Source organism: Musca domestica, unplaced genomic scaffold (genome assembly GCF_030504385.1).
Source record: "Musca domestica strain aabys unplaced genomic scaffold, Musca_domestica.polishedcontigs.V.1.1 49, whole genome shotgun sequence".
NCBI classification, from domain to species: domain Eukaryota; kingdom Metazoa; phylum Arthropoda; class Insecta; order Diptera; family Muscidae; genus Musca; species Musca domestica.
In genome coordinates, this window is record NW_026712344.1 from 4,782,196 (window position 1) to 4,806,074 (window position 23,879).

The 23,879-nt window shown below is 35.0% G+C and overlaps 4 protein-coding genes across 5 annotated transcripts; 3 read left to right on the forward strand and 1 right to left on the reverse strand.

Moving 5' to 3' along the window:
- Positions 1-2,447: 2,447 nt before the first annotated feature.
- On the forward strand, positions 2,448-12,121 carry LOC101891187 (gametogenetin-binding protein 2-like). Of its 2 annotated transcripts, none has more exons than XM_005184836.4 (5): positions 2,448-2,838; positions 7,790-8,356; positions 8,437-8,615; positions 9,482-10,829; positions 11,582-12,121. In XM_005184836.4, the coding sequence occupies exons 1-5, from the start codon at positions 2,740-2,742 to the stop codon at positions 11,786-11,788; spliced, it is 2,400 nt and encodes a 799-aa protein (XP_005184893.2). In that variant the 5' UTR covers positions 2,448-2,739; the 3' UTR covers positions 11,789-12,121. The 2 variants fall into 2 exon arrangements, with proteins under 2 accessions (XP_005184893.2, XP_058983996.1); XM_059128013.1 differs by lacking the exon at positions 2,448-2,838 and adding an exon at positions 3,163-3,458.
- Positions 12,122-12,240: 119 nt separating this feature from the next.
- On the reverse strand, positions 12,241-15,495 carry LOC101891013 (mediator of RNA polymerase II transcription subunit 27). Its single transcript, XM_005184835.4, has 5 exons — positions 15,219-15,495; positions 14,883-15,152; positions 12,853-12,943; positions 12,557-12,772; positions 12,241-12,476 (listed from the first exon to the last, which is right to left on the reverse strand). The coding sequence occupies exons 1-5, from the start codon at positions 15,395-15,397 to the stop codon at positions 12,339-12,341; spliced, it is 894 nt and encodes a 297-aa protein (XP_005184892.1). The 5' UTR covers positions 15,398-15,495; the 3' UTR covers positions 12,241-12,338.
- Positions 15,496-15,708: 213 nt separating this feature from the next.
- LOC101892049 (RNA 3'-terminal phosphate cyclase) lies at positions 15,709-16,980 on the forward strand. Its single transcript, XM_005184841.4, has one exon. It carries the CDS (start codon positions 15,871-15,873, stop codon positions 16,948-16,950), a length of 1,080 nt encoding a protein of 359 aa, XP_005184898.2. The 5' UTR covers positions 15,709-15,870; the 3' UTR covers positions 16,951-16,980.
- Positions 16,981-19,578: 2,598 nt separating this feature from the next.
- LOC101890839 (calcineurin B homologous protein 1) lies at positions 19,579-23,879 on the forward strand. The gene is made up of 3 exons (XM_005184834.4): positions 19,579-19,777; positions 22,863-23,126; positions 23,188-23,879. Exons 1-3 carry the CDS (start codon positions 19,711-19,713, stop codon positions 23,424-23,426), a joined length of 570 nt encoding a protein of 189 aa, XP_005184891.1. The 5' UTR covers positions 19,579-19,710; the 3' UTR covers positions 23,427-23,879.

Genomic DNA, 23,879 nt, shown 5'->3' on the forward strand with positions numbered 1-23,879 from the left:
GAAGTTAATTTCAGCATTTCAGAGTTGCCAAACGTAAGAATTTGCTTATTGATAATGTTAAGGTATTTAGACACAGACCAAATCGATGCTCTCATTATACAATATTTACAAGGCAGGCCATGGCCACCAACACATTTCAAATTTTTGTTAGCATGGCTCATCTGCTGTTTCGACTGCACTTATTAATTCGCTCTCTTCATGGTAGAAGAATATAGGTAGATGCATCAACGCTTGCGAACATTGATATGTCAAAATTTTAAAATTGTTTTGTAAAAAATAAGTACATTTTTATATATTTTCTTATACAATGCAAATCGGAGGTTGTTACAATATGCATTTCTCAACAATTTTTACAAATTTTAATAATTTTTCATTCAACATTTTCAATTCCAAAATCGGTTTGACAGTTCATTGTCCCAGCAGCTGTGTCGAAGCGACTACCTGTATTCTTCTACCATGGCTCTCTTCGTTGTTTGAGCCTTAGCTATGGAAAGAAAACTTAATTCTCCACACAAAATTTCCTCATATCTGTACATTGTTCAAATCAAATCACTCTCAGAAAAACGATGAAATATGATCCACCCCTAACAAATAAACATATATCGAAAAAATAATTATGACATTTGAAAATATAAAATAGAAAAAATATAAAAGAATTTTAAAAAATTTCAGAAAAAATGAAAATGATTAATAAAAAGTACATTGTCGAACTATTGAGTCCAGTCATACTTTCCGTTAGTATGTAGATTCCGCAACGGATTTCAAATAAGTCCTGGGTACTCTAACTTCGTTTTTTATTGTACCATGTACCAGCTGATTACATATTTTTTCTAAATGTGCCCGAATTTATTCAATTTTGTGTATGTATATTTTGTTTTGAAATATAAACAAAATATTTTCAAAATCAATGATTTGAAGTAAAGTACGTTGCGGGATGCGCATAAAACTATTAATAAGTTTTGCTTTGGAAGTGGAAGATTGAACAGTTTAGATCCTATTTTTGAAAGAATGTTCAGTTATTTCATTAATCTTTTGCGTTATTTCGCTCATTTTAAAAATAATCGAAAAATTCAAATAAATGAAAACAACTTGTTTTTCATATAATTTGGAAAAATTCATATAGGAAGTGGCGTTACAAAGCTGTTCTACCTCCTTATTGTACCATGGTTACAACTTGTAAACTTATGTTCTACATGTCTTCGCAGAATTATTTCGTAACAAAATTGTTAAATGCTGAGCATATATGCGTTATAATAAGCCTTGTTGTTTCAAATAAATTTAAATGTTTTACAGAAAATTTTAGATCCATGGTACAATAAAAAGCTTTTAGTCGTTACCAATTTTTTTCTGAGGTAATATTATGGTATAATTATTACAAGTAGCAGCAAATTCCTGCTGATTTGACTCTATAGCAATACTAGTGTTGATGTACAATAAGTATCCACTTCACTGCCGTTCAATGTGAACATTTTTTGGCCTAATAACAGTAAATAATGATGTTATACTTTACAAAACTCCAACGTTGATGGAACGGAAACTTTTTTCGCGGTAAAGGAACAAGGACACCACATTAGGTAAAATAGTCGGGTATTCCATGTTTTCTAAAATTGCAAAATGTAGAATACTTGATGTATATATGAAGTTTGGTTTCAATTTGAGAGGGATGTTTATTTTTCCAGGATTTTCAAGCGATTGCTTGAGGTTTTGAAAGATTTAACTTACAGCTAACTACAAAACTAATCTTCTGTATTTTAAATTTAATAATGTAAATTTTAAGTTATCCTTTTGGTTACAACGGAATTTTCTAAACAATTTGAATATAATTGACAAGAAACCATCAAAACGTATATATTCGATAGGACGAAGGGGGACATACAGCCAGTCGAATACTTATGCCAAGAAAATAATCCATTTATGTGCACTTAAAAACAGTGATTTAATATAATATGTACAAACAAGAATGGGAAATCAAGAGAAATCGTTATGTTTAGACGAAAATGAATGTTTGTTTAGAATTTTGGATTAACTAATTAAAAATGAAGAAAGAAAATTCCTAAATTGTCTGCATGAATGTTTATTTAATTCATTCTTAATACTAAATCGTCTAATGTGAACCACCTTTATAGGGTGAGACTCAATATCAACTCTATTATCTTACGTAGGGTTGATATATGTATTTTTCCATCTTCTCTTCACTGCATTTTACAGCACTGAACTTCTGGTGATGCCACGTAATTAAATGAGAAAGTTGCTCATATGTTTTTTGTTTTGATAGTGATTTACTATCTATTGAACAATAATATCATTTGCAATTAATATTAATGGCCTTTATTGTGTTATTTAATGCTTCCCTCTATTGTGTTAGACGTATGAGGACGTAGGTTAATCATAGCACGGAAAAATACAATATCAGAGTTGCACAATCAATATAAAAATATGGCAACATCATTTTTCATTTCATTGTGATCAAAGAAAAAATTGCTGAACGAGACGACGAGTCAAGTTTGTCAAATTACACATCGGTTCTTTTTATTGGTGAAGTGAAAAATAGGAAAAGAAACTCTGCGATAAAAACACTTTTTTGCATAAAAACCCCTTTAAGGAGTATTTTGTAAATAATATAGTTAATATTGTAAAGGTTTATTGATACAATAACCATAAATAAGGCATACGTGGTTGAAGAAAACGAGAAAAAGAAAACGATAAGCGAGTGAATTCTGTTTTTTTTATTAATAAAACATGGCGCGTCTAACCTACGTCTATAGAATGGAGGACATGAGTTATGTGAACGTCGGCCGGAGACAATTGCCCGTCAGTGCTGGTGATGATAATCTAATGGTAAGGGGTACATATGATGATGATTAACACAGTTTTCCAGTTACCGATGTCAAGTGAAAATAGAAAAACTATTGGCTATTCACAAACAGTGTGACGATTTTTTTTATTTTCCCACAACAGAAGAGCATATTCGTAATCATCATCAACGCAGTAGTGTTTCGTGAAGAAATGTAACAACGTTTCAGGGGAATATTATTATTGTTGCTGTTGTATTTTCTTTGGTGCGATGTGAGTTGCCGTCTTTCATTGTTACCACCACACTCACTACCACCATTATAATAATCATAACGATTTGCATCCGCCGCACCACCCTCCTCCCAGTTTAAGGTGCAGCTGACGCTGATTAAACTTGTTAGAGTATTTGGTGCTGTATCTTCTCGCACAGTCAATCAGCCAGCCAGCCTCGCACATACAATGTTAAGTGATGTCGTTTACTTCGGCGGCGATATTGCCTTCTTTAATTTATTTGTTTTGGAACAAAAACCTTGAATATTAAATTGTTTATCACTTGTCATGAGAGTTTGTCGTCGACTATTTGTATGACGTCGAGCCATACGCAGTTTATTGTAGACAAAAGCAAGACGACAATAACTCACCAGCTAGCCCAGTACCACCTCAATGTAAAAATATTGGGTTATTATTATTTTATTTTGATAATCGCATTGCGAATGTGAATAAATGTTTTGATTGAAACTATAAAAATATAACAAAGTGTTGTACGTTTCCTTGAGTGCGGCTACCAAGCTAGTGATGTTTTCGATGTTGAACTACGCCCACAGTCACCCACTTCCTCCGTGGTCAACAAAATGACTTAAAACGCCTTTACAATTTGTGGCATTTATGCAGTTCACTACCATTAGTTTTTGAAAAGAAAAAATCGATGAAAAAAACTTTCTTTGATAGTCTAATTTTTTAGTATAATCATTTTTCATTGTTGTTTTCTTGGATATTGCTTATTGTTGTTTGGTTATCTTTGTGACCACCACACATCAGACAAGAAGCTGGGTAAAAACAGGTTGAACATATAATTCAGCTTATTAGTGGTGTAGTTGTTGTTGTTGTTGTACTACTGTGCTATTGAACAGAAAACGCATACAACTAAACAGAGATGGAAAATTGAATTCTGTTAACAAATTTTTGTGATGATCACTTGTTGGTGTTACTGGTATTAATGGTATTAATATGGGGAATTGAAATTTCTAATTCCTTATTTAAGACGATTTTTACTCCATAACCAAATAGTCTAAAAATAAATAAATTATTAAACTATAAACATTGGTTTCGGATCTATCTACAAAAAGTTGCTTTCTTTTACAACATCAACCAGAGAGCCTCAAGAACCAAATTATTTTTATTGCAACATTAGGAATGTTTCAATATAACTCATGGTTTGGAGAAAACCAATTTATCTGCTGTTTTGTTTATTCTGTTGAAATGGAATGACTTTCGTTCACGCCTAAACAAAGACTTAATTATTTCACTTTGATGGACCCGGTTATCTATGTTTAAAGAAAAATCAAATATGGATGTTGTTTGAGGGTTTTTGAAAATGGCTGTCGTAAGAGAGACCACGGAAAGCGGGAGGATAGCACTTTTTGGGGTTTTGGTTACGACGTATCCTGGACTTTCTAGATGAAGGCGATAGAATTAGTGATTACATGCCAACCTTTTTCGACCTTAACTACATAAATGTAACAATACAATACAGAAGGTGCTGACGTATGCTGAAGGCACCGGTGCTGACGTATTCTGTCCAAATTCAACTATTATATAATCTTATAAAGCTAATTATAATTGTAATGTTTCCAGACAGAGATCTTTGCAATCTAGCAGCAGCCGAAATGGTAGGAGAACTTAGGAATAGCATAATAGAACATCTGTCTATTTATGTCGATAGTCTGCCCTGCCTACTGTAGACTATGTGAGGATGAAGAGGGGGTAGAGACAATATAATGTTATCAAACAGGAGACAAGGAGTATATGCTAAGTGGAAAATAAAACTAACATTCTTCTCAGATGTATCCTGGCTACGAAAACCATCCTATTAAAACTACTCTAAAAAGACTTGTTATACACTTATATATATTTTTCCTTTCTTATCATTGATTATACTTCCAAGAATGAACACGAGTGTGTGCCCTAAATTGGGAAAATGTTTATGCTCCACCTTCTAACTTCAAAACACCAAATAGCTTTTCATTGTACGATATTGGATTGATTGAACTCTTTTCTTGCCGATAAAGAATTTGTAATTGTGAGGACCACCGCAATACCAAATGTGTATGATGTCGAACAAGTGCTTTTCGTGTTTTAACTCCATTTTTAGAAATTCAGAAAGTCTGATAGGCTGTTGCCAAAGATCTTCCGGTTGACAGGGCAATTAAATAGGGACTGTATTACACTATTGACAGACGTTTTGTGCATTTTATTGAATTCACGCCGAATACGCACTGAGATGACTGCACATCTGGAACGTGTTTGAACCCAAACTACCCTGGCTGTTATCAAAGTCGTAAACTTAAATAAATTTAGTAACATCCAAAAACAAGGAAAATCTTACAGCATTATAAGCTAACATATTTGAATCTCATAAGCCCCGGCGAAACCCGTCCTTCCAGTATTAATAAAAAAAACATCGGATGTTGACTCGCGAGGAAAAGGAGAAAATTATATTGAAAAAAAAAATTTTTATATAGATTTTTTCTTATCTCAAACCCTGATCCAGCACCCTAGCAGAGATAGGTTCGAATATATATGAAACCCTCCAGATCTACATCCATTTTCTTTTTTTTTTTTATCAGAAAGTCATCCTGTCCCGTTGCGGCATCCATCACTCACTGTTAAACAAAACATTTAATTGCACTCACAACAGCATTCAGTCTGGTTATTGCTCTCTTTCATTCTGGCAGTTTGTTTTTGATTCCTTTATTATTATGAGACAAAGATATAATCCCGTGTTTGTGTTGTGTACAGCTTCAATTTTGATTTTTATGCATAAATGATTTACGGGACTAAAGTTCAGCTTTTTTAATTGGAATTTTCAATAAAAACAATTTGACGTAGCGGGTATTTATGAGTGTGAGATGTTTTCCTACACACGTGTTCGATCGACCAGTGTAAAAACATTTGAAAATAGTTTGTATTATCTTATCTTGAAGGTAATAATAGTAGTTACTTTTCATTGATTTTCTTTTGAAAATGTAAAAAATTGTTTAAATGCATAAATGCAGAGAAATATAAAATTAGAACTGGTTGAGAATAGGAAGACTCGTAACATAAAAATATATATATAAATTTTGTATATTTGTTCATGGTCGATTATAACATACCCTATTTTACACTGTGGTCAGAGTATTATGTCCATAGACCTATAGTTGATTTTAATGATCCTCAAAGAATCACTATCTGAGTCGATTTATAAATGTGCGTCCGTCTGTCTGTCCATGACCATATTTTCTGAACAAAGTACACTTCGCATTTATTGTCTGGTCGATATAATTTTGCAGATATCATTTGTTTCGCCCAAGGACGAATCCTATTGAAATTGGAGATAATTGGTCAATATTAAGATATAGCTCCTTTACATATCTACGTCCGATTTATCTTTTATTGTTCATTAAAAGTGTAATATTAACGCGAAAAGAATGTAATTTGCTACGCGCGACCAAATTAGGCATAGAGGGAATAAAGTCAAATTTGTTGAAAATCGATTCAGTACAGGGTGAGATAAAAAAAAACTACAACAAAGTCAAACGATATAATTTTTACATTTTTTTTAATTTTATTGAATGAAAGCAAAAAAAAATTAGAATAAGTTCAGATTTGTTCGAATTTGTCACCTTTGCCTCGAATTATGACCTTCAAACGGCCAATGAAACCGTCACACGCTGCCCTAATGTTGCCTTGCGGTATTTTGGCCCATTCCCGTCGAAGCGCTTGCTTGAGGTGATCGACACTTTGGTATTTTTTAGTGCCAACCTTGCTTTCCAAAATACTCCAGACACAATAGTCCAACGGATTGGTATCCAGAGATTTTGGTGGCCATTGTGCACTGGAAATGAAGCTAGGAACCTCATTTTGTAACCATTCTTGGGTGGTGCTGCTGATTCCCGTTGGAAATGAAAATGTTTGCGTGCCCACAACTTTAATACACCTTCCAGAATATTTTCGCGATAATATTCGGCATTTATTCTGATGCCACGGTCGATTAATACGAGCGGAGAGCGACCATCGGCTGTTATGGCGGCCCACACCATCACCATGGCCGGCGCTTGAGTTTTGGTGGCCAACCGAAGGTGCACATTTTCAAGTGACCTCTTTGGAAAGTAAACACGATAATTTTGTTTGTTTACAAACTGCTGGACAACAAATGTTTTCTCAACTTCTTGCACTTTTTGGAATTTCAATGGCTTTACCCCGAGCTCATTTTTCAATATTTGTCGAATGGAATATTGCCATATGTTCAGCTCACAAACCATTTTTCGACCACTGCGTCGCGGGTTTCGATCAAGTCACTTCTTTGCTTTTCAAACCATTTCTGCTGATGTTGCTGTTTTCTTCCGTCCACTTCCTTGACGTCGGGCTACGCTACCAGTATTACGGTAACTAGCGATGGTACGAGAAAAAAGATTTATTCACATTTAAATGCTGGAGTGCTCTAACGACAGCCACTTGTGGGTTTCCAGCCAAATACAAAGAAATCACACTATCAAGCTTCAATTTCATCACGAATAACTTTTTTCTGGATTCTTTAAAATTGAACTACGATTTTCAGAACTAGTGACATATTCAAAAATGGTTTCAAAGGTTATGAAAAATTATGCTTCATAATTAGTTCGTGCAAGGACTTTTCTAAATACTATGTAGTTATTTGCATCATGACTCTCATAAACGATTTTCTCCAGAATCTCTTATTCCTCATTTTCCTTTGTTTTTATTTTTTACTTTGCAGATGTTAATGGATCTTAACAGTAAAGGCTTGTGCATCGATAGTCCTCACATTCGTGGCAAAGAACTCGAAGAGTTTACACGAAAATTCAATCTTCTTACAACGGATGAGTTGCATACATCATTGGAAATTAGCAGCAAGACATTCGTATCCGTTCTAAATCAGTGCGTTCAATGTGTCGGTTGTCGACGACTTGTTGAGCGCCTTTTCTATCAGCTTTCAATGTCCGGTCATCCAACGCTGGATCCATTGGTATTGAAAAATTCTTGTGTCCTAAGCATAGCGGAAGAGAAAATGAAAACACCACAAGCGTTAGGCACACTACTCTATCGTCATCATGAAATTCTAAATAACCTGCTGGAAAGTAAATTACGGAACAAGACCAGATGTGTGTTACATTCACTGGATGCATTTCGTTCGAAGCCATTTTCAGAGACGTGGCGTGAGGTGTGGTCATCGATGAAACACAACTGTCGCGAAGAATTGGCCGTGGTTGAGACAAAAGAATTGCGTGAAGTCTTAGAGAATTATTTGAAAAAACATAAATTCTGCAATGGTTGCCGTACGAAGGTAAGTATTTGACTGCATATACATACAATTTATTTGATCGTTTAAATGAAATTTATTTTTCTTTATTATTTATTGAACAGATCGAAAAGGCTTACAAAATCTTAGTGGGTGAGACGACACCGAAAGAGAAAGGCTATGTCCCCGCACTTTATGCTAATATCAAAAAGTGTCACCCCGACAAGCATATACATATTTTCACGAACAAAATCGACTTTCTCGACGCTCTTATAAGGCGCGCCGAACCCGAAGTCAACGGAAGGTAAGTTTATTGAAAACATTTTATGTGGATTATCATCACCTTTAGCTTGTCAAAGGATTTATTTTATTATAATTTATTAAAATTGGGAGGGAGGGAGTAGGATGGATATAAACATAACTTTGTTTTGAATATCTACAAAAAGGAAAAGATAATAGTGTCGATTAATTTATTGGCTAGCTCCCAACATTGCCACTACTTAATATGAGATTGAGATCACTAATTTTTCCCCAAATATACTAGAATAGCCAGCGAGATGACATACACCCACTTTCGTCTTTATCTCTATATCATCCTCACATAGACTACAGGAATCAAAACCACTGTTATCCTATTTTCAAATTAGATAGCTGATACTATATTGACCAGTGAAAATGCCTATCACGATTCTTATATCTGAACTACCAATTCTCGTCTCAAAGAAAGCCCAGATGACCCAGACGGCTTTAGATACCTTGCGTTCGATTTTCAAATGTCCTCTCTTGCCAGCTTCTTTGGAGATGAGTCGACTGGAAAATCCGAGCAAATTCATAAATCATTTCATTCGCCATTATTTTACTATGTCTTGCTGCTTGAAAGTGAGCCAGAAGATCCAGTATCTGCAAATTTAGCATCACGTGCAATGCGGGTTGAAAGTGTTCACATGCTAACAGAAAAGGCACGCAGAGGTAGAATACTCTTTGCAAAAATTGACAACAAACTAGAAACATTTTTATGAGATTTACGTTTTGTAAATATAAAATAATAAAAATAGTAAAATGTATTCTATATATATTCAGCCCTAGAACTAATAAATTCTTCACATCCATATATCTTATAATTTATGCTAGTAAACAACGCAACTAACATATCTTTTACTCTTTTTTCAGCTACTCCAAACTGAGAGAGCGACATGCGAAAACATTAGAGATTGCGCAGGAAGAAGTTCTAACCTGTGTCGGTATGATCATGTATGAGCGTTTGCGTCGTGTCTACGTTAGTCTGCGTGAAGAGGAACGTGCCTGTCAAGTTTTAGCTGCTGTCGGCGTTCACGCATTGTGTCAAAGTTTTGACATGTCCGTGGAGAAGAAACAAGGTATTAGCAATTTAGAATTGCTTTACCAAGAGATTAGTCGTGCCGAAAAAGCCAAGGAACACAAACGCGAGCAGAAGAAGTTGAAAAAGAAGAAGAAGAAGAACGAGAAGAAAAATTCTCGTGTATGCGGCGAACGCAAGGAAATCAATGCAGGGGAAGAGGAGGACCAACAGGGTAGCGAAGATGAAGACTTACATGAACATCATGGTGCAAAGACTTCGGCGAAGAGTTCCATAACATCGACGTACGATGATGGTGATGAAGCACTAGGAAACGATGAAGACGAAGAAGAGGAATACGAGGGCGAAGAAGAGACGGGGAAGAAACGACATGTGTTAGCTGCTGGTCAGAAATCGAAAGAGTTGGAGGAAGACGCAGGTGTGGAATGTGATCATCTTGAAGGAAATCACGAGGACGACGATGCGGATGATGTTAGTAGTGAACATCATAAACCGCATTCAGCAACAATCCAAAACCCAGTTCAGCCAAATACTCAGCAGCAGAAGAAAAAGAAACAAAAGCAAAAACAAAAACTAAAAACACCCCAAAAGAAAAATTCCCCCACCAACATTGGCAACGGCAACAACAATAGTAGCGGTGCTAATATTAACAAGAACAAGGAGAAATCTCAAAAATCCGAATTGTTGAGTAGCTCTTCTAGTGGTAATCACCAGCAGGTGTTTGTTGTTAAAAACAACAACTCCTCCGATCGCATTGCGGCAACAACTAATGCCACAACAACAAAATGCAACGATTGTCATGCTCCAACATCTGAGTGTCCTTGCGAAAGTGATATTAAAGATTCTGGCTATGGCAGTGAACCCTTGTCTCACGGCAATTCGCGTACCTCAAGTGTTGTTTCATCGCCCGAAGATACCTCTGAAGGCTCAGAGGTATCATGTTCTGATGGTTTTTGCAATCACGAACGTACCACCAACAACAAAAATGTGGTCAATGACCCACACAAATGTCATTTGTCGTCATCGATTGATGACAACAATTGCGATGACCAATACAATCGTGATCATTATCACGATGATGATAACTATCATCATAAATCGTTTGATTATAGCTTTGGTTCGGATTCGTGTAAATTCTTTCCAGAGGATCATTTCAATACATTGAGTCTGCAACAAATGTTGGTAAGCTTTATAAAGGTTTTTATTTATTTCCATTCCATTTATGTTTACTGTTAAGTGTGACGACTATAGCAAACCTTTAAAAAAGCAATTGGAGGTCCGAAAACGACGGGAGGTATTTGGTAATGATCTACTTGTAGAAGTTTCTGTGTCTATCGACGACCATTTCATAACCCTTTTAAAAGACTTGGAGAAGTAACGAAAATACCTGTTAAACGTTTTGGGCATAAAGAAAGCAGACATCATCACCATCATTATATTCAACAAATGTCTCGCTTGATGTGACCATTTTTTTGAAAATTTGGAAAAGTTTAACAAGCAAAGTTAGCCTCAAGCGAAAATTCTTAATTTTAAGTTAATATTTTCAAAATATTTTCGTAGACGATTTATAACTTTCTCATATCTTCGTCCGTTCTTTGAAAAACTTGGAATATGTTTACAGGTGACATTAGCATTAAACGAATATTTCATTTTTGGGTAATGTTTGCGAAATTTACTCTTGGCCGTTTTACAACTTCTTCATAAAGCATTACTTACGCAACTGTTTTTATTTTAAGAGCGGAATAATAAGTTAACATTTACAAAGTTTAAAATTACTCTAATAGAAAAATGTTCGGCCCGACTTGACTTCTTTATAAATCTTTACGTGTTTCGTATGTGACTGTTTCTAAGCTTTTGTTGCACATGATATTTATTTCAAGTTTTTTTTTTAAAACTTATCATACAAAATCTAATATCTAAATTTTACTTTTCAGGACGATTTCGATGGCGATGATGAAGCTGAAGAGAACTGTTACATTCCCCATGAAGTGGTCTTAGAGTATCAGTGCCAACGTGAAAAGGTTCAACAACAACGCTTGCAATTGCGCGAAACATTGCGTGAAAATTTCGCACGTCTGTGCATGCAACAGGGACGTTCGATGACCGCCTCTCCCTTTTCTATGTCTATTAATAAGTTGTAAAGCAAACAAAATAATGTTGTCATCATTGTGAGTTCTTGATAATGTAAAGCAAATGCTCTGTAAACTGCGCTCTGCCAATGAGTGCAAACATCATCAATATTATCCAGAACCAGTTATATTTTCAAATTATACACACATCGATGAGAATAATTCATATTATGATACGAATATAACTGTATTCTCCTTCGCCTTTCCAACTCCCTACATTAACGCACCCTTAACACAGGCGGATATTTAACCGTAACATTATGCGATCGTTCGTCCCCTCTGCTGCAAACAAGAAGCCCCTTACATTTCGTGCCGAATAAAGTGCAGAACATATTTTGATCAAGTTAAATAGAATGATAATGATGAAATATTCTTTTGTTTGTTTGCAAAAAGAAATCATAGAAATTATGAATTGTTTTCTTTTTTTGTTTTAAAAAAATATATCTAAAAAAGAAATATTATTTAAAAAAAAATTACTTTAGCATTTTTATTTTGTTGTTTAAAATGTGGAGTACAAACTAAAACTAAAGATGTTGTTGCTTAAGGTTTAGAAGTGTTTTTTTTAGCAATTTTTGCATTCTTCATGGAAGGGTTCCAAAGTCCGCAAATCACGCCATGTGGGAGGCAAACCATTTGAAACATATTTTCCACATCTCTTACAAGGTTCCAAGAATAATTTACTGTAGCTATTCAACCAAGTCTATAAAATAAAAAAAAAACAATTGGGTGTTTTATGTATGTGAAGTGATTAGATGGCTCGTCTCAATGTTTCGTACTTACCATGAAACTTTTAACCGCCAATTCCGGCTGAGTGGGCGAAAAGAAATGCAACATGGCTGAATGCGTATGCTCTTGAACTTTACGAAAGACCTCGTAGCGTGATTCCGTCCATAGATCATCAATTTCCATGGGTTCATCGTACCCTTTCACGGTTACCCACTCAATGAGAACACCTTTGCATATTATAGCTGCCTTCAGAACATGACTTATGGTTGCCTATTTGGATGGGATAATAATAGAAAATATTGTGGTTGAAAGGCACATTAATTTTAAAAATAAATTCACAATGAACTTACAAACACCACAGCATTGGAACTAAATTGACGGCAAACTTCATAAATTGTGTTGGTGTGCGAAATATCATTGTAAAAGAGGTTGTCAATGAATCTGGTTGTGAAGAAAAAAAAATTATTTTGATTAACAGAAGATTTTTCAAAAAGAGAACTCACTACTCTTTAGAGAATAATAATTATTATGTGATGAATATGCTATGGATATCTTCATCGAAGGATGATTTCTGAAATGTTTGAACAAGCTTTTTTAAATTAGCCTTGACGTGCCCACTGCCTACGAACTTCGATATTATAAATCTACTTTTAATTAACTGTAACTTCTGCCTCTAGATGGCATCTAGCAGATCTTCAAAGCAGGAAACTGCATTGTAAAAGCCACCAAAAGGTAGGAATCAGTAGAATGGTTATTTTTAATTTTTCTTGAAGGACCGTTCAATTATGCACTAAGGAACCATAGGAAATACGGCAGATGAAGGACACAAATGAACACCCGAAGATTCACCGTGTATTCTACGAATTATCATAGAAAAATGTAAAAATAGGCCTCAAGTGAAATTTGCTAAAGTCGTAGAAAGTAAGCAAAAGGTTGTTTTATTAGCTAGTGGTGAAAGCAACAGTTTTGTAAATACGGTTTGACACAAGCTAACGTTCCCGATATCGAGCTTAGCTAATAACTCTCACTTCATACGATTTTATTACAACAGGAACCAAACACCGACATTGATGTATACGAACATTCATATGCTGGGTTGTGCGGCAGTATAATAAAACGCTGTCAATGCAACCCTTACTTGGATGTTATAAACCCAACCATCCCAATCACTATCTGGTGGACAGGCAACCTTCGCCCAGGTATGTTAGGAAAGACCTTCCTGATGTAGAAAAAGAGGTACAGAGATATAAGAGAGATCCTCTATTGAACAGGACTGAATAGTATTCACTCTGCAGCGATAACAGCAGTCATATCCGAATACAGAGTGGTATACTCGAGGATCATCCTTCTCCCATTGCAGCTGAAAAACACAACCGGGCCGAGAAACCAGAGTAGTTTTGCCACAACTGAGATGTGGATGGTACAGCCTCCTTCGAATTAACATCAGCGTCAAGCATTTGGCATATGGCCAAATTTCGCCTCTTCAACTGCCCGGCCAAACTTACTTACAATAAAGGTAGCTTTTTTTTGGACATTTGGAACATGGAGTTAGAAGCAGAAACTGATTAGAGAAGATATCAGAACGAACATAACATTACGAGCTGCCACAACAACAGCATCGAGGTGCAGGACTTATGATCTAGACCCATGCGGATAAACATTTTGTAACTTAATAATCCCGACGTGAAAAATTTAGTTATATGGCATAGGCCCAGAACCATACATTCGAAATGAACAACGTCTTACGGATGCGGATTATGTCCAAATCATTGTCTAAATGTTCGAATATATTTGAGCACTGTGAGTCTTACTACTTCCAATATTCTACACTTAAGATTAAAGTTCATATAACAAAGGCCAATAATCACTAAGCCGGAAATGAACAAACTCTCATGGTTGCGAATCATGTCCAAATAATACTTCTACATCATCCTCAATACATACCAGTCTAGAATTGTCCAAATGTTCGATTAAACCTGGGCACTGCGGAGGAAACTTACAGCTAGTGTTTCGAACTCAACCATTTCTATGTTACTACTTCCAATATTCTACATTTATTGTACACATAAATACGAAGAGCTTCAGTCTATTATGTAGCAATGGTGAAGTTTCTACAATCAACCTCAAAGCAAAGTTTGTTGTAAGTGGTAAATTTTTGGCAGGAAAAATTAGTTGATGAATAAGTTTCTAAAAGTTGACGACAGAATATTGAAAAATGAATATCGATCATATTTATAAGAAGTCTCTGCAGTTAATTACCTATACATCTTTGACAAATACCTTATAACAATAACATAAATTCTGCATTTTAAAATTGGATTTGAGTTCTCTGTATATATGAAAAACAAATTTATATATATACCGGCATTTTTATACTTACTCTGGATCTGGATTGTTACAAGATGTGTATTGAACTCTACCCCTCTTCTGCGAGCAGTAGGTGTAGGACCTCCGCAAATTATTCAAATTTAAGTTGTTGAAGGCCAATAAACTGTGTTCGTGAACTTTGTCTATCCATTTATAACTATTAACTAGCTGGGAATACATAGCTTGCCGATCCTGGGTAATTTCTTGGGCCAAATATGTAGTATTTCCCAAATAGGAGGAAACCAATGACGGTTGTAAGCCATTGATCAATGTTTCGACTTCCCTGTAAATAAATAATTGAGAGAAATCTTATAATTTATAAATTGGGGTTGATTTTACGGTTAACAACCTTAATTGTTGATTAATATGGCTATAATTCTCTTGAAACTCGACCAGGAATTTCGTCCGGTTATCTTCAGTTTGTTCGGCGGCAGTGCCATCTGCTAATTGTTCAAAACACTGGCGTACACTGGAACGTAATGATTTTACCGCATTTAATGTTGCATTTAATTTTTCCATATTTGCCATTAAAGAACTAAAACTATAAATTTCATGAATTTCTGCCAGAAAAACAAATTAAAAATCACAAATTGCAATGTAAACAAAACGCACTTTTTGAGAGCTGTCAGAAACTTGTGGAGCCAATTACTGTAGTCGTGTCGTAATTTTTAGTTGTTATGCGTTCCACGTAGTTTGTATAATTGTAGTTGTTGTGAAATAATTCAATGGAACAATGATGCAAATTGATATTAGTCATAAAATTAATATTATTTTGATCATTTTCGTCAGCTGCGATATAAATTTCTAATGCAATAAAATATTTATAGATTTTAAAATTGCATATTGCCCGCAAAAATAAAAAAATCCTACAAAGCATATGGTTCATATAAATTATGGAGTCTAAAGCGTCCTTCATGCCGGAAAATCAGCCGTTTGTGTATATATGTAAATCTGTTTGAGTGGACGAACCGGTGGTATCTCGCTGTTGAAAAGATTTCACAATGCCCATTGATTTTTTGGAAATCGATGGTAAATATCTGGAAGGTGGTGGTCAAATCCTGCGTAATGCTCTCAGCTTCAGCTGTATTCTACGACGACCTGTTCGCATCGTCAATATAAGAGCAAATCGACCCAATCCCGGGCTCTCCAATCAACATCTGTTTGGCTTGAATCTTTTGGTGCAAATTACCGATGCCCAGGTTAATGGAAATCAAATGAAATCTACCCAAGTAGAATTCAATCCTGGCAAAATAAAACATGGTAAATATTTTGTAAATACTCAAACGGCTGCCAGTATATCATTAGTTTTGCAAACTGCCTTGCCGGTACTGGCTTTTGCCGGGGGCAAATCTGAATTGGAACTTGTGGGTGGCACTAATGTGGGTATGGCTCCACAAGTTGACTTTCTGACAGAAGTTCTGAGACCAAATTTAGAACAGCTTGGGGTATCCTTTGATTTTGATCTCATGACGAGAGGTTACTATCCTCGTGGAGGTGGTCGTTGTAAGGTGTATGTACCACCGGTGAAGTGTCTCAAACCAATAAATCTTACAGAATTTGGCCAAGTACAAGAGACTGTGGGTTGGTGTTTTGTAGCTGGTCGTTTGCCGCCCAATCTTGCCGACAATATGAAGTCATCAGCTGAAAAGGAACTAGCAACTCTCAAAAACATACCACCTTGTCAACTGGAGGCCTATAAAGAATCTCCAGAGGTTGCGCGTGATAATGGTTCTGGTGTCATCTTGAAAGCAACTACAAGTTCTGGCTGTGTCATTGGTTCTTCGACTTTGGGCGAGAAAAAAGTCGATGCCCATGAATTGGGTTCTAAAGCTGGTCTAGAACTTGCTCAACTAATTTCACAACAGGTGTGTGTGGATCAATATGTACAGGATCAATTAATTATCTATATGGCCTTGGCCAAGGGGCAGTCGAAAATTTTAACAACTCCTTTGACAAATCATACAAAGACGGCAATATATGTAGCCGAGAAAATGTGCGGAGCTCGTTTCACCGAGGAAAAGGTAAATGAACACCATGTACTTTTAACGTGTCAAGGTATAGGATACACAAGTCAAAACTAAAAATATAAATAAAAACCTAACAAGAATATACATGTTCTTTCTTATTGTACAAATTTCTTTGCACCATAAAGTGGACAGAAGGCTATTCACACTTGTAACGTTTGGCAAAAGGAAACCCATGGTAGAAATACCAGGTAGCAACATAGGCGAAAATTACAACAAAGCAACTTTTTTAGAAACTTGATATGTCAAAGTTTTAACCAGGGCGAATTTATTTGAAGTATAAAATTTGGGGCAAATTGGTTTGCACCAATCAGAACTCTTCATTCTGAAACATTGAATAAGTTTGTTTTGGTTTATTCATATGTATATATTAGTTGAGATTAGTATATTTTTAACATATAAACTGAAAATACTACAATAACTGGAAGTGTATACGTATTATACCATCAGTCATATCGCTAGAGAAGGTCTGTATAATTTCATATGACCAAAATGTATCTGATCGAAATAACGCCTCTTTCGACGAAATCCGTTTCAGGACATTTGGAGGCGACCCGTCCGTCTGTCTTGCTGGTGCGTACGATAGCTGTAGAATGGATCATCATCCAAACATAGTGCATCGCAATATTATTAACAAACATAATGCGGAGATGGGCAATGTCGTCCCACTCCTTCCGGTTCCTCCCTCACGACATCCAGAATCCAGTGCGAAAATACGAAATATATGTAATGTTATCACTTATTTTGTATTCTCTTAATAAAATAAATAATTCTCCTTGTAGCATTAGATATAGGTTTTTAAGAAATGTGTAAAGATTCCAAGTTATCCTTTTGTATTAGAATTGGGGTTGATGCTTTGCCATTAAAAGTGAGTAAATAATAAATGTACATATATGCGTGGAACTTGTGAATTTAAACCTGTGTGTAACTACGGTGGATCTATCGGAATTGTGTACAATATAAAGGTCCCCACTGTATTTTAATGATCTTAGTCACATTTACCCACGGAATTGTTTCAAATTTGGTATTTAAAACTTGCAGTAGATAGAAATCCACTTAGTATAAATATGTGTATATAGGTTCATGTTTTGGTATGACTCCAATGTAACGGTTCCACACACTTTATTGGTATTTGAAATCTTTAACTGCATTCTTCTACCGATCTCAGTCGTATTTGTAGTTTAAAGTGGAACATGTTTGAATCCAGATACTTTTGTATAAAAATGTTTTCTTAGGTAATGGTGGAGGGTATTCAAAGCTCGGCCCGGCCGAACTTAATGTTTTTATACCCTCAGCCATATGGCTAAAGAGGGTATATATCATTTGATACGGTCAAAACGTGCCTAGCCGAAATAACGGTTTTAGAACCTAAGTCTCTTTGAACCAAATCCGTTTCAGGACATTTGGAGTCGATCTAGCGATGTCCGTCCGTCTGTCTGGCTGGCTGGCTGGTGCGCACGATAACTCTCGAAGGGAGTATCCGATTCGGTCCTAACTTGGTACATCTTCTCTTCCTTGGGTACATTGAAAAATGTTGCTTGTCGTTCACTATCCTTTCTTTTGCAAACAGCACAGCACCTCATATTCTGTTTTTTTTTTTTTTTTTTTATTTGAATTATATCACAAAATTTGATTTTTATATTTTTGTGTTTATTTTTTCCTCTATGATGTTTGAATTTCTGTTATGTATTTCTACGGCGAATTCGAATTACAACAACTTGTTTGACATATCAAGTTGACTACAGCTGGCCTGAAAGGGTTACCTTGTAATTCTACCATGAGGAAACCTTATTTAATGAAAAAGTTATTACATTTCCGTTTCCCCTACCTATTTTTTTGCAAACAGTATCTTAATACTTTAAGCTCAGACCACATTAACATGGCGGATGGGAAGTTTTGCCAATGTCAATGGGGGTCTTAAGTAAAAAAAAACAGTTTGTTCCAGAACTGCAGGAATGTGAAAATTTTTACTACCATAAACGATTTCCCCTTTTTGATATCGAAAAAAAATTCAATACTAGTAGATTTCTTCTGGTACTGGAACAGAGCAACTGATTTAGCTTGTATTGTAGGAACCTTTACTAATTATTTTAAGGCATAACAATCAAATTAATCAACGTATTACGGCTTATGAGAATTTCAATTTTTTATCTGATGGAACTTGTATATGTATGGGATAGTATTTGATTGGATTAAGTGTCAAACGATGAAAAGTAAAACATGCATGAGAGCTAAAGCTAAGCCTTGATCGATTTTTAATAAATCTATGCTAAATTCTGTTGCAGGTGCAACCGGTTCCTTCTCATTTTTGGTATTTTGAAGGTTTTGGCACAAATGGCAATGACAGCTTGGATTTTAGCTCTATGAATATACGCAATGAGAACTATTTCCTTTAGAGTAGTCATTGGACAGTCTTATTCTTTATTTATGTTTGCAATTCACATTTTCATAGAACACAAGTTGATCCTAAGATCGGATTTTATTTGATATTTAGGTTTCTAAGTGGCTTGATATTTCGGTTTCTATTTTGTATCGTGGATTCATTGAGTGAAAATGTAATAAAAATGCAATGTCGTTATGATGACCTACCTTTCTTACCCACCTTTATACACGCTTATTGATAACTCTCTAAACCAAATCTGGCAACACTGCATTGAAATGTCAGTGCTTGCTTGTCATAGCTGTCAATTGTTAATAACAGCTGATCACTGTATTTTGGGGAAATTGCGAAGTATCCACGACGTCGTACAAGTAAAAACATTTTGTTTTTTATTCTAAAATAGACAAGATAGAGTTCGTCTAAGGAGAAAAGACAGTATGGGTAACAAGTCATCATTACTGTTGCGTCCTGAGGAAATTGCCCAGATTCAAGAGGAGACTGGCTGTAAGTATGAATATTGAATATTTATTTAAGACAACTGTGCAAGGTAACCTTCATTGGTTGTTTCCATTGGCTGGCTGGGTGCCTTCCATAACTACGGAAAATTTACGATGTGGATAATGTGTGACAGAGAAAGAATGAAATATTTATCAGACATAATTGTTTATTGACTTTGTTTATTATCTTTAAACTAATAAATATATTTTATTGGTTTTGTATTTCGACCGGGCATTCATATAGCTACGTACGTACATAGTGTCAATTTCGGGTTGCTAATTGATGATTTAGCAGGGTTTTAATAAAATGTATTTGTCGAACTTAATATAGTACATAAAAGTATTTGTCTGTAAGATATTGGGTGAATCGAATGTGTTTTTCTTATGCTAACAATAATGGACGGGTAATCAGTTCATTTTCTTAACACGATAACAAATTGTTAAATCCGTGTGTAATTTTGGTATGTCTAAAAAGATTAAAATAAACAATAAAAAGAAGATTAAAAAATTTAGAATATAATAATTGTTTAAAAAAAATTGAGTACTAATAAATTAATTCAACATTTACTACCGTCCCTTTTTTGTTATCACATTAAAGTGAGTCTAAATATATTAAAAATCTATTTTTATATTCAGGTTATCTTCTATTATCTACATTGCCATTCCTTCCAAGCAGCAAACCTGCGAACATTGGCATGCCTGTTGTACAACAATTTATTGCATATAATATAGATAAATGTCGGATATTAAATTTCCTGTTCTACTGAATGATAGATGTTATCCAATGGCACCAAACAGATCTTTCCAAAATGTGGGCATCAGATTATCTTTTTAATATTGAATGTCTCGTGACGATGCTGAAATATTTTGGAATGCTACATACACATCTACAAACTATTGATCTGCAATGATGACGTCAAATCTTAATTGGTTATTTCAAAAGTACATTTCACAGCCAATTCTTATCCCAACAATTGAAATGTATACAGACAGTAGTTAAAAAAGCTTACACACACAAACATCCTTGTCACAATATCTGTCATTTATTGTTAGAAAGTCATATGGATGTATATATGTTATTTGCTTTTTAAGCTGACTGGTAATTGTCAAGTGTTTTTATTGCTATAATGAAAGTTCGCCAGATAGTATGATCTTGAATATCTCAAATACCTATATAATATTTGATATTTGTTTGCACTTCACAATGTGTTATGTGTGTACACATGTGTGTCAATGGCGCAATGTTGTCGCTATAATTATAGAAAAAGTATAGTAGTCAATACTTTAGACAGGTTTTCTCTTAGAAATGTGTCATAGATAAGAATCGATTGAATGGTAGCCGATAAGAAGCTCCTTCTAATTATTTAATAACTAGTGAAACTGAAAATAACTGAAAACTTTTATGTATGTAGGTACAATGTTCAGAAGATGGGAATAAATAGGTTTTGTTTTGATTACTTTTAAAACAATTGTTTTTTAGGTTAATACGTTTATAAAGCTTTCCCTTGGCTTTCACTGAATCAATTTGTACAAAAATTCGCAAAGTATACTTCAATACTATTATATCCAGTATCAAACAAAATCGAAAACATATTTTCCTTTATCATATCGAAATTTATTGCAAAACTAGAAGATTGTTGCAAGTTCTGGAACAGATCATATATTTTTCCCCAACGCCCGCAAATTTGTCGACTGAAAATATATATTTTTTATTTCACATTGTATTTTTGGGTTTTTGTATATTTTGATGTTGCAAAATGGTCAGGCTCAATCACATTATTGTTGATTTTATTAAAAACAACGTTTGTTTATTAGTGGAGAATGTGTACCAGGGGGTAAGGCAGGAAATACCTAGGATTTTTTTTACAAAAACAGGCTGTAGGGCTTCATTCTTACAATAGAATGGCAAAGTACTATATAACCTTCCCCTCACTTATTAATCAGACTTAGATTTACTTAATGTAAGGTCAGTATTTTAATCTGTACAAACTTGCAAAAAAACCTTGTAGCTGATTAGGTTAAGGTCCTACTGGCATTGCAAATACAACTATCCACTCCTTGTAGCCAGGATAAAACATATTCAAACCCTCTACCTTTGTATAGTTGCAACCAACTTCAGACTGCTGTCATTTTTAAGCCACTCGTCCGACAGCTGTTAAAATCATTCCAGTGACAGCTCATTATATTGTTTACAAGCGTACAAAAGCATTTTGATGAGAATTTTCCAGGAAAAAAGTTATTCGTGATGAAATTCAAGCGTGATAGTGTGATTTCTTTATGTTTGGATGGAAAAGTGGTGAATTGTCGAATTTGCTTTTCTCCGATGGGAAAACATTCGTTGCCGAGAAGTTTGTAAACAAACAAAATGATCGTGTTTACTCGCCGAGGTCGCCAAAGGTCAGCTGAAAATGTGCACCTTCGTTTGGCCACCAGAACTCAAGCGCCGGCCGTGGTGATGGTGTGGGCCGCGATAACAGCCGATGGTCGTTCTCCGCTCGTACTAATCGACCGTGGAATCAGAATAAATGCCGAATATTATCGCGAAAATTTTCTGGAGTGTGTATTAAAGCCTTGGGCAAACATTTTGGCCGCAAACCATGGACATTCCAACAGGACTCAGTACCATCGCACTCAGCACGCGCCACCCAAGAAGGTTGAGGTTCCTCGCTTCATTTCCATCTTCACCAAAATCTCCGGATACCAATCCGTTGGACTATTGTGTTTGTAGTATTTTGGAAATCAAGGTTTGCACTAAAAAATACCAAAGTGTCGATCTCCTCAAGCGAGCGCTTCGCCGGGAATGGGCCAAAATACCGCAGAGCAACATTCGGGCAGCGTGTGACGGTTTCATTGGCCGTTTGAAGGCCATAATTCGTGCCAAAGGTGACCAATTCGAACAAATCTAAACTTATTCTAAAATTTGATGCTATTTCCGACATTTTTTAGCTTTCATTCAATACAATTAAAAAATTGTAAAAATTATGTCGTTTGGTTTGTTGCAGTTTTTTTTTTATCTCACCCTGTGTTTTCCTATATATATCCTCCATAGTTTAAATAAATAATGTATTAATTATTATGATCTTTAATTTCAGTTACCCCTAACCAAATTGAACGCTTATATTCTCGCTTTACATCTTTGGATCGTGGTGATTGTGGTACCTTGTCACGAGATGATTTCCTGCGTATTCCCGAATTGGCCATTAATCCACTGTGTGAACGTATTGTGCATGCCTTTTTTGCCGATAGCACCGATGATCGCGTTAATTTCCGTCAATTCATGAATGTCTTGGCTCATTTCCGACCAATTAAAGCTAAAAAGGAAAACAAACTCAATTCAAGGGAAGACAAATTGAAATGTAAGCAGCAATACACATTATTTCATATTTAATTTAATATTTTTTGTTTGGTTTTTCCTAGTTGCCTTTAAAATGTACGATTTGGATGACGACGGTGTGATTAGCCGTGATGAGCTACTGAGCATTTTGCATATGATGGTCGGCGCTAATATTAGCCAGGATCAATTGGTTAGTATAGCTGAACGTACCATATTGGAAGCTGATCTTTGCTGCCAGGGTAAAATATCCTTTGAAGATTTCTGCAAAGCTTTGGAACGCACAGATGTGGAACAAAAAATGTCCATTCGTTTCTTAAACTAAAAAGTGGCCTTTTTTAATTACCGTCATACAATGTCATCATTGTATGAAATATTTCCTTTATTTTATTAGCATAGCAAAAAACAAGTATTAACAGGAATAGTTAATTTTTCTTACATTTTTTTTTAATTTTCCTAAATGTACGCATTGTTGGTTTGTTTTTTGTGTTTCTCTTTTTTTATTAGTAATATTTTATTTATTTTTCTTTTCCCAACCAAATTGAATCCATTCCGTGTGTGGTTTAGTGTCAATAACTTATCGCAGAAAATAGGAATTAAATAAATAAAATAAATCATCTGTAATTTAATTATTGATATCTATAGTTTATATGGATTTTATCTGAAAAAATAGTTTTTTTTTTTCAGCAAAAACAATAACATTAATCAAGCGGTCTAAGAATAAAGAACTTGTTAACAATAAAATCTATTTATGTACTTAACATTGCTTGAAGTTAAA

Coding starts and splice junctions, on each gene's coding strand:
- LOC101891187 (XM_005184836.4), top strand. CDS start 2,740: ATGGCGCGTCTAACCTACGTCTATAGAATGGAGGACATGAGTTATGTG. Junction 2,839..7,789: donor CTGGTGATGATAATCTAATG/GTAAGGGGTACA, acceptor TTTACTTTGCAG/ATGTTAATGGATCTTAACAG. Junction 10,830..11,581: donor TGAGTCTGCAACAAATGTTG/GTAAGCTTTATA, acceptor TTTACTTTTCAG/GACGATTTCGATGGCGATGA.
- LOC101891013 (XM_005184835.4), bottom strand. CDS start 15,397: ATGGCAAATATGGAAAAATTAAATGCAACATTAAATGCGGTAAAATCA. Junction 12,944..14,882: donor TGTAACAATCCAGATCCAGA/GTAAGTATAAAA, acceptor CTTCACAACCAG/ATTCATTGACAACCTCTTTT. Junction 12,773..12,852: donor GTTCCAATGCTGTGGTGTTT/GTAAGTTCATTG, acceptor CCATCCAAATAG/GCAACCATAAGTCATGTTCT.
- LOC101892049 (XM_005184841.4), top strand. CDS start 15,871: ATGCCCATTGATTTTTTGGAAATCGATGGTAAATATCTGGAAGGTGGT.
- LOC101890839 (XM_005184834.4), top strand. CDS start 19,711: ATGGGTAACAAGTCATCATTACTGTTGCGTCCTGAGGAAATTGCCCAG. Junction 19,778..22,862: donor GATTCAAGAGGAGACTGGCT/GTAAGTATGAAT, acceptor CTTTAATTTCAG/TTACCCCTAACCAAATTGAA. Junction 23,127..23,187: donor AAGGGAAGACAAATTGAAAT/GTAAGCAGCAAT, acceptor GGTTTTTCCTAG/TTGCCTTTAAAATGTACGAT.